Source organism: Benincasa hispida, chromosome 9 (genome assembly GCF_009727055.1).
Source record: "Benincasa hispida cultivar B227 chromosome 9, ASM972705v1, whole genome shotgun sequence".
Classification (NCBI taxonomy): domain Eukaryota; kingdom Viridiplantae; phylum Streptophyta; class Magnoliopsida; order Cucurbitales; family Cucurbitaceae; genus Benincasa; species Benincasa hispida.
Genome location: NC_052357.1, coordinates 8657830 through 8668755, shown reverse-complemented (window position 1 = coordinate 8668755; position 10926 = coordinate 8657830). Strand labels below are relative to the sequence as shown.

The 10926-nt window shown below is 34.1% G+C and overlaps 1 protein-coding gene and 1 long non-coding RNA gene across 2 annotated transcripts; one reads left to right on the top strand and one right to left on the bottom strand.

Annotated features, from left to right (window-relative positions):
• The first annotated feature begins 24 nt into the window (after positions 1-24).
• Positions 25-4872, top strand: LOC120086207 (LRR receptor-like serine/threonine-protein kinase IOS1). Its single transcript, XM_039042745.1, has 12 exons — positions 25-674; positions 764-1289; positions 1565-2040; positions 2134-2266; positions 2410-2481; positions 2559-2630; positions 2710-2790; positions 2897-3296; positions 3386-3512; positions 3646-3708; positions 3816-4005; positions 4096-4872. Exons 1-12 carry the CDS (start codon positions 602-604, stop codon positions 4520-4522), a joined length of 2640 nt encoding a protein of 879 aa, XP_038898673.1. The 5' UTR covers positions 25-601; the 3' UTR covers positions 4523-4872.
• LOC120086210 lies at positions 1319-2934 on the bottom strand. The gene is made up of 3 exons (XR_005484166.1): positions 2594-2934; positions 2407-2470; positions 1319-1698 (listed from the first exon to the last, which is right to left on the bottom strand). It is a non-coding gene; the product is annotated as an uncharacterized LOC120086210 (long non-coding RNA).
• Positions 4873-10926: the final 6054 nt, after the last annotated feature.

Sequence of the window (10926 nt, the reverse complement as noted above, 5' to 3'; positions counted from 1 at the left end):
AAAAAAAAAAAAAAAGGATTTTTTTAAAAATAATTAACAACACTTACATGAATGTTTATACAAAATTAAGACATGAACATTTTCATCAACAAACACCATAGAGCTATATCCTCATTTCTCAATATTAAATGGTCATTGGCCTTAAGTGGAAGAGGTATGGTAATCAAGCTTACACAATTCCATCTCATGTTGCAAACAGCATTGATGCTGATATTGCAGTTGACATTCTTCCAATCAACTCTTAGACCAGTTAAACATGAACAAATCAACTTATCAACTTGGTTTTTTTTTTAACAATTATAAAAAAATGTTGGTAAACTCTATCCAATCTTTTTTTTTTTTTAATAAAAAACATCATACTAATAAGATTTTTCATACATTCTTGGCTATCATTTTTATGTGACGCTACTTTATTAATATGTCGATAGTATGACACTTCAACTTGATTAATTTTTTTTATAATTCCAAGTAAACCTTCATTTGACGACGACATAACGATGTGAACAATTGAATCCATCTTAAATATATTATTAATATAGAATAAATATGAGAGAACAAACAAACTATTTGATCTCCAAGAGCTAAAGTTGAGAAATTCCCAATGGAAATTGCAATATCAAGGTGGCTACTATTTAGTTTTTTTGCTCTCCTTACTCAAGCTCAAGATGAAACAGGTAACTTCCACAACTTCCATCCCTTACTCTATATGAACATTTTCTTTAAATCATATATTGCTTACAAGTTACAAGTAATGGTTCTGCAGCCTTTCTTAGTCTAGATTGTGGTCTACCAGCAAATTCATCAGGCTACAATGATCCAAAAACAAACATTAGGTATATATCAGATGCAGGCTATATAAATGCAGGTGAAAGTAGAAGTGTAGCACCTGACTTCAAGAAGTATGAACAACCACAATGGAATCTAAGAAGTTTTCCTCAAGAAATTAGAAACTGTTACAATATAAGTGCCATTAAAAGCACCAGCTATTTGATTCGAGCAACTTTCTTATACGGAAATTATGATGGGCTCAATAATACTCCTCGATTTGATTTGTATTTGGGAGATACTCAATGGACAACAGTGGATGAGGATGATAGCTACTACACAGAGATGATCCACATTCCTTCAACTGACAACTTGCAAATTTGTCTGATCAACATTGACCAAGGAACACCATTCATCTCAACATTAGAGTTTAGAAAACTTCCGTCTCTCAGTTACTTTACTGTATATTCCTTGTACCTTTATAAGCGGTATGATATGGGCTCAATAACAAACAAGGAATATAGGTTAGTTCAGTTCACACATACAATGAAGAGTTGATTGTCCCAAATAGTAATATGTTTGGGAGTGATATTGAAATGGTTAAAATCACTATAAAAATGCCTTTATTCATTTGAAATCCATTTTTGATATGGAAATTGCGTTTAAATTGAGTTTTGAATGATTAAAGACAACTTTTGAACCTGACAAAAGTGATTTTAACCGTTTCAAAATCACTCCCAAACATGCTTACGAGTGAAAAGTACTCATTTGTGTAAAATATTGTGAGTTTCTTCTATAGGTTTCCCGATGATGTTTATGATCGAGTGTGGGAAGCGTACCAAGATAATAACTATGCACAACTAAGTACCTTAGATTCTGTAGCTGCTGATAATCTTGACGAAACTCCGGCCGTAGTCATGAAAACTGCTGCAACTGCAAAGAAAGGGACCAAGTACCTTGATTTCTCATGGGATTCGAGAAACGTAGGTGATAAATATTTTGTATATATGCACTTTGCAGAACTTGAAAAGCTTCAAAGCAACCAATTCAGAGGATTTAATATCACTCATAATGGGGACTATTGGGATGGACCTATTATTCCTGAATATTTAAGCACAACAACAGCTTATGACATCTTCTCATCTATAAAGCCAGCATCAAGACATCAATTTTCACTCTTCCCAATACAAAATTCAACTCTTCCTCCAATCATCAATGCTTTAGAAATTTATGTTCAAATGGAGATCTCAGACCTAGAATCATACAATGGAGATGGTATGCCATTTTAAGTTCTTTTGATTTTTTTTGTTGGAAGTGACCTTTTTTTCTTATAACTTTACATTAATGGAAGATATATTGGAAAATCAGTGGATGCAATCAGTAATATTCGGTCAACCTATGGGGTAAAAAAAAATTGGGAAGGAGACCCATGTGTGCCAAGTGGATATCCATGGAGTGGTTTGAGTTGCAACTCTGATTCAGTTCCTAGAATCACATCACTGTAAGTTTACATCTTGAGTTACAAAGTAACAAATAAAGTTCAATTCTATCAACTAATAGCCAAAGTTAACTGTATATAAGAGAATTGGACTGTACTACTAGCTAAAATATTTTGTAAGAGGGAATAAAACTTTGTCATACCAGGAACTTGTCTTCGAACGGATTGAAGGGTGAGATATCTCTGTACATATTCAGTCTACCAATGCTACAAACATTGTAAGAGTCACTTCATATGTATTTAGATCAATATGATCAATTCAAGCAATGCTACTAACAATGAAATTCTATTTCAGGGATTTGTCAAACAATTACTTGACAGGAGAAGTACCTAAATTTCTGTCCCAGTTGTTACACCTCAAAAACCTGTAAGTTGTCCTAGAACGAAAAGTGAAGCACAAATTAACTTTAATATAGAAATTGAACCATTCTTCTTTCTCTTTGTAGAAACTTGGAGAACAACAATCTCTCAGGGTCTCTTCCACCTGACCTTATAAAAAAAAAGATGAACGGTTCACTTACATTAAGGTCCATTATAAGGGAAAACATGAACTTGCATTCTTCTATATACATATAGCATTTATGTCCATGAAAAAAATTTAGTTTAATATTAACAAAGCATATTTGATGACAGTGTAGAAGGTAATCCAAATTTATGTACCTCAGAGCCGTGCACAAAGATGACACCAGAGCAAAAGAAAAGCAACAACAATTTTATCATTCCAGTAGTAGCAGCAGTGGGTGGATTGCTTGCATTCCTCATAATTGCAGCGATTATCTATTGGATTGCTAAATCAAATAAGAAGCAACAAGGTAAGGATGTTGCTTTGACAGTGAATCCAGGCAGTTCCTTGGAGAAAAGGAGACAGCAGTTCACTTATGCTCAAGTTGTGATGATGACCAACAATTTTGAAAGGATTCTTGGGAAGGGAGGATTTGGGATGGTTTACTATGGAGTTCTAGATGACACTCAAGTGGCTGTGAAGATGATTTCTCCATCAGCAATACAAGGCTACAGTCAGTTTCAAGCAGAGGCACGTGCCTAAGATATAATATCTAATTTTCAGAAAAAGTTAGCTCATACTTCTTTCCTAAATTGAAAAAAAGTTCCACTTTCTTTCAGGTTACGATTCTTATGAGAGTTCACCATAGAAACTTAACAAACCTTGTAGGGTATATGAATGATGGAGGTCACCTTGGCCTCATTTATGAGTACATGGCCAAAGGAAATCTGGCCGAGCATCTTTCTGGTAATCTTCTAGCTCTAACTACAACTTACAGCACATACTTCACTGCTCAATTTATGAATTGAAAATATTACATTGAAATCAGTTTAGAAAACAAAATATGAAGTTTAACCACACTGCGCTTGTTTGCAAACAGATAAAAGCTCAAGTATCTTAAGCTGGGAAGACAGACTTCAAATTGCGATAGAGGCAGCTCAAGGTGTGTGCAACAAGTTAAAAATTTCTTTGACGTTTTCACAAACACATTATCAGCATCTTAGAGAAAGAAAAGTTTACATTGTAGAATATGGATAAACAAACATGCAGGACTAGAGTATCTGCATCATGGTTGTAAGCCACCAATAGTCCACAGGGATGTGAAAACAACAAACATCTTATTGACAGAAAATTTCAATGCCAAACTTTCTGATTTTGGTCTTTCAAAGACTTATCCAACAGATGACAAGTCCTACATGAGCACTGTTATTGTTGGAACTCCGGGTTACCTTGACCCAGAGTAAGTACTAAATTCCCAACATTTTCCAATCCATTGCTTCTCAAATTTTGAGAGAAATGAAGGAAACAAACTTGGTTGCTTGTCTCTCAGGTACTATACATCAAACAGGCTAACTGAAAAAAGTGATGTGTATGGTTTTGGAGTTTCCTTGATGGAAATAATTAGTTGCAGACCAGTAATTTCAAATACTCCAGACCGAGAAACGAATTACATAGCCAAATGGGTTCGTACCATGGTTGACCAGGGAGATATCAAGAATATAGTTGACCCAAGATTAAATGGAGCATATAAAAATAACTCTGTTTGGAAAGCTGTGGAAGTAGCCTTGGCTTGCGTATCAGTAGATTCCTATCAAAGGCCAACGATGAATCAAGTAGTGATAGAGTTGAAGGATTGCTTGGCCATGGAGTTGAATCAGAGATCGGAAAGTCGTCCACTGGAATCAAAAGACTCCATTGAAATGATGTCCATATCTATGGTTATGAATGCCACCCACTCCAGTCCCATGCCAAGGTGAAGAAATTTTATGAACTGACTCAAGTTTCTTCTGGTTTCAACTTTCAGCTGCCCTTTAAACTATTTGAATTGGTTGTATCCAATCTTCATTTCATCAAATAAATCATTGGAGATGGTGAAATTTAGTACAAAAATAGGTTAGATGAGATTTGTAGTACAACTCAAGTTGGGTTTGCAATTGTGTAAACGGTGTGCAATGAAATTGATGCGTTTATCTTTATTACAACAACATGAGAATAAGTTCGGTCTATTTCACTTGCAATATATTTCGGGTTACCCTTTGGGTGTTGTCAATATTTATTTAAATTGAGCTGATGTCATTAAGATTGTCTCTGTATTTGATCTTGTTGGTTTAAGGTTGTCATATGAAAATGATGTCTCTACAAAATACTTTTCTTATATGGAATATTCTATCTGCAATATTTTTGCTAATCTTTTCCTTCTTCGTTTGCAAATATTTTCAGAAGTTAGGGTTAGTCTTCTTTTCATCCACCATAAGTATATAAAGACACTTAGTCTTTATTTGAGGGTTGACCATTCTAATGAAAGATTTGGATTGTCATTTATCTTGTGAAAATCTAATCACACGTGTGCTCATTGTCAATCTTCTAGAGCCGTGAAGATTGTGTTGCTGTGAGGTTGGGGATATACTCCAAGTCGTTTATGTGCTTCATCATTAGTCTTCTTGAGAAGGGGATTCTTAAGCTTAGGGGAAGCCTAAGTTAATCGAGTGAAGTGACCTTTACTTGAAGGGGAAAGATAAGCTGCAAGTAAGAGAGAAAATTTGTACGAATGACCCAATTTTTGGGCCCAAAATGGCAAATGACATTTTTTTTAAATAATGTCAAATGATTGAATTTCGAGTTTTTTCTTTTTCACCTCTAGTTTCAAAATTTAATGCTTGAAGTTAGTTGCTTTATTGTTTGATTTATTTTTCAATTTTTGGTTTTTAAGTTTTTAATTTTAAGTTATTAAATTTATGCTTTTAATATGTCTTTAATTGTAAGTTATTGAGTTTACCTGATGTTCCTATAAAAGGATGGTGTCTCATATAAAATAAGTATTACAATTTTGTTTATCACCATTTTGAGTATCGCATTTATTATTGTATCACATTTCTTATACAACATTTGGTGTATCATAATTTTGGGTATCACATTTTGTGAATCACCAATTTTTTCTTTTTTACTTAAATCAAAAGATTGAACTTCACACTCGTTTTCTTTTTTCTTTTCTTTGTTTAATAAACATTGAGGTATTGGTTTGCTTCCACAACATTTATTTTTTCATATCAATTTCATTTTCTCAATAGTAGTATCAGAGCTACTTTTATTTTTTCAATAGTGGTATCAAAGCTAATTTTATTTTATTTTCCCAACAGTGGTATTAAAGCCTTGGATTTAAAGGCCTGTAATTTTGTTTGAGAGTGAAAAAATATTTCATTTTTTGTATTTGAAAAAATGTTTTCTAATTTTGGTGTTTCCTCTGAAGGAACTCTTATCAAAGAGAACCAGTAAGCGGAAGCAAGATCGTTCCAAATTCCATTATGACAAAACATACACATTTACAATCAAACAACAACAGGTATGCATAAACTTGAAATTATAGCATACTTCCAAAGGAAAATACTTAAGATCAAGTGAACTTACCCTTAAAGAACTTTTCGTCTCGTTCCCTTCGATCTAACAACACGATCGTTCAATAGCACGAACGTCACGCCTCAACAATCTCCTCGAACAAGAACAAATAACACTCAAACCTCGAATAGTAAGCAGACACCACCAGAAGGCTACCTTGGTATTCTCGATGTAAGAATCCAGGAGTTGTGGGCTCTGTATGGATTTAGTAAAGGGAATGAAGAATTGACAGATCGTATAGACAATCGAGTAAGTGGTGAAGGAATACATAAGCATGCAACAGAAGCAAACAGAATCATTAAACACTCTAATTACATTTAATTTAAGTTCTAAAGCATGCATTTTCAAGTGGGTTTCAAGTTACATACCTTTTGTGATGAAATCTTCAAATCCAAGCTGCTCTTCACTCCAATTTAGCTCCAAATCCATCTGTGAACCACCAAGAGATCTTCTCTACTATTCTTAGCCTTAAATTTGAGTGGTGGAACTCTGATTTGAGTGAATTTGATGAGTGTTTTCTAGGTTTGAAGAGTGAAGAAGATGAACCAGTAGAAACTCACTTTCAGCCTAAAAAATTCAGTTCAACAACTAACCTATCAGCAATTTCAGAGTGTTTTATCACTCTCAAGCATGCAGGCATTATCCTCTGAATCAAGGCCAGCAGTTGCTTTCAAATTGGAGTGGAATTGTATGTGTAATCAAGAGAGACACCTCAAGCTTCATCAAGATGAAAGTGGGAAAAACCCACTTTCATATTTTTTCCATTTCCAATTTTTTTCATTCAATTAATTCTATAATTAATCAAATTTTTATTTAATTAATTCTTAATTAATCAAATATAAAAATTCAATTTCTCAAATTGAATTTAAAATTGAAAATAAATTTGATTTTAATTAATTAATTAATTTGAATTTAATATCAAATATTAAATTATTCACACACTTAATTTAAAACATGAATCGAATTCATGTAATTAATATTTAAATCAACAATTAAACATTATACAATCTCTAATTTTGTTTAATTTCAACAAATTAAACATTAATTATATCAAATATAATTATACAAACCCTAATTTAAATTTGAACTAATTAAAACTCAAAACCCTAATTTCAATTTGAATATTTTCAAATTGAAATTCAATTTGAACAATTCAAATTGATATCATACAAATTCATTCAGTTTAATAATTCAAGATGTTCATATTTTATGAGCTAGTAGAAGAACCTTATGGACCTACAAATCATGAGATCCACTAATATAAGATTAATTGGCTAAAACTCTTTAGATTGAATTATCAGTATTCGTTAACTATCAAGTCACATCACTATAGCTCGATAGCTGTACTCTCCTCACTGTAGATATATTTGTGTCCACGTGTTTTAACCATATCAATAAGTCGACCCTTCACAGATTGTTCGTAATACCAACTGGGTCAATGTGTTGTTTTACCCTCGATATTATGTCTTGTTCCTTAAGTTCCAACTGATTCTCTAATGAACAATTGGTTTATGATCCAATAACTAAACCAAATCCCTCTCAGGCCAGTGAGAGGGTGGGGCCTCTTGTTCAAAACCTGGATTCAATACTTAAAAGAACAACCTTTCTCCTATCCCTAAATCGGGTAGGCATGAATTCCATCTTGCACCTTATGTCCCCAACTATCTACTCGGTCTTACCCCTAAAATGGGAGGCTTATTGAGCCGGCGCTGTTGAGCCAGCCCTAACCCATGCAAATCTAAGGATTATCCCGAATAAACAGGAGTTCATAGTTTGCTCGGGATTTAGATCGAGTTACCTGGGTCATCTAAGCAAAATAGTCAGTCTTAAACAATAAACAACGTTATAAAGTAAGATTAACTTATTTATTGGTCTGATCTTATCCAAACTCATTGCATAGGACGCCTCCACTCCTCATGTCAATACATGAATGAATCAGGATCACTTCATTTGTAGTACCTTTACAACAACTTGTAACAGCTACGGAGTAGGCCGCATCCAATAGTGTTACCAGAATAAGGTACCCAACCTTATTTATATACTATAGAACGTTTTGGCTATTTACTCGAACTTGATCCATCTTTATGTCTCTACATAAAGTTCAAGTCTTCATATAATAGCCAAGGATCTTAGTTTATTGGATTTAGACTTTATGTCTGCAATTTATAGATTCAATAATAACTTTATTGATTATAGAATATGTTTAACTTTACAAACTGTGAGTTTTAGGACATAAAACCCAACAAGTGGGAGATGACTAAAGTCTATCGTATAGACTGAGAAAAACAAGTGTCTATCGTATAGCAAACTTGATGTACGATCGTTTATGCTTTTAAGCTATCGTATAGCTATTTTCTTTTGTGTGTTTGACTATCAATCACATGGTAAAAAAATGAAAATGATTTTCATTTTATCTCTCAGTTATCATAACTGATCACAACTTCCCACTAAGTTGGTTATTGGGAGAAAAAATCGAAACCAATTATCCCATAATTGATTTAATTACAAATAAATAATATATTCATAACCTATAGTTTTAATATCACATCTCATGCAATATATAAACCATAGTTCTTTTTCTTCTTTATAGCATTTAATAATAATTCCTCCAATTAATGTGTCTAATACATTAAGTCAATTATATCTCATATAATTGATGCAATTTAATTATATCATATATAATCAAATTTTCTCTTGTTAATTTGAACACTTCAAACTAACCCAATAACTTATTCTCAACATGAATTCATTGAGCTACTAAGGGGACCTTATGGACCCCTAGCTTGAAGCTCCAACCGTACATGAATAACTTACTAAACTCTTTAATCACGATATCCACCATCTATTAACTGTCGGACATTCAACTAAAGACCGATAGCTGCACTCTTCGCGCTACAGATATATTTCTATGTCCATCGGATATAACCAATCAATAGTACGATGACCCTTCATAAATCGCTCGTAAGTACAATCGGACCAATTTATCATTTTCCCCCTATAATTACATCTAACTCCTTAAGTATCACTGATTCCTCTAATAAACAATACTTCATAGTCCTACTATGAGTAAATCCTTCTCGGGCCAAGAGAAGGTGTGGCGCCACATTGTTCAAGCCCCGGAATCAACCCTTAAGGGAGCAATTTATCTACTTACCCCTGAATCGGGGAAGGAGTGAATTCCGTCTTGTGTAGCTGAGTTCCCAACTTCTCAATCAGACGAATCCCCAAAGTGGTAGGTTTGAGTCGGCGATCTGGCCACTCGCATCCATGCAAATTAAAGGACCACCCTCATAGGCAGAAGTTCCCTGAAAGAACTTTATCAAAGAGGACCTATGAGCGGAAGCAAGATCGTTCCAAATTCATTGTGACAAAAATACAAGCATTCACAAACATACATACAAGTTATGCATCACAGAATAAATTACGGCATGCTTTCAACAAATTAAAAACAAAAGAACAAGAGACTCATCTTTGAAGAACTTTTCTTCTCTTTATCTCTCACTCTCGTCAAGAACAACCCCTCTCGTTGTCGTTGCAACACCAAACCAATCGTCTACCAAATATCGTTGTCGCTCAGCAAACGAACCGTCTTCTCCATGAACAAGCAGCAAGGAGGACACCACCACTCAGTGACCTTAGTATTCTCGGAGTGAGAATCCAGGAGGTGTGGGCTCTATTGGATTTGGTAGAGGGAAGGAGGAAACTAAGATCATATTCAACGACCAAGAAAGTGGGAGAGGATTTGTGTCTATCATATAGACTTATGCTTGTTCGTTTAGTAAAAGGTACACAATCGTTTAGGAAACAGGTTTGATCGTTTAGTAAATCTCGCTCAGGCATGCGATCGTTTAGTAAAAGCTATATGATCATTTAGGTAGATGCGCAGTACACGATCGTTTAGGAAACATGTGAGACTGTCATGTAGGCCCTCGTTAGCTAAACGATGGACAATGTACAACTTTTCAAGCGATACAACGATTCCTTTTCAAAATGAAAACAATTTTCATTTTAAACTTTCAGTTATGAAAATTGAATGCAACCTCCCACTTTGACGCACGGTTATGGTGAAAACCACAAAAAATTATCTCATAATTGTTTTAATTATAAAAAACTGTAATAACTAACTTATCATATTATATTTGTAATCTATAGTTTTAATATCACATCATATGCAACCTATAAACCATAGTCCTTTTCTCCTTCACTAGATATAAATCATATTTATATCCTTTTTCTCCAATGAATGTATCTCATACATCATGTCAACTATATCATATATAATTAAACCAGTTTAATCATATCATATATAATCAAACTTCCTTTTGTCAATTTGAACACTTCAAACTGACCCAAAAACTGATTCTTAAATTGAATCCATTGAGCTACCAAGGGGACCTTATGGACCTGTAGCTTGAAGCTCCAATGGTACGTGAATAGCTGGCTAAACTCTTTAGTCACGAGATCCACCATCCGTTAACTGTCGGTCACTCCACTCAAGATCGACAGCTGTACTCTTCTCACCACAGATATATTTCTGTGTCCATCCAATATAACCAATCAAGATGCTCGTAAGTACAATTGGGCCAATTTACCATTTTGCCCATATAGTTACATCTAACTCCTTAAGTATCACTGATCCCTCTAATGAACAATATCTCATAGTCCTACTATGAGTGGAAACCTCTCGGGCCATAAGAAGGTGTGTGACCCTGTCCTGGATTAGACTGATACCTACTAACAATCCCACAGCGTAACAGATGTCTAGTCT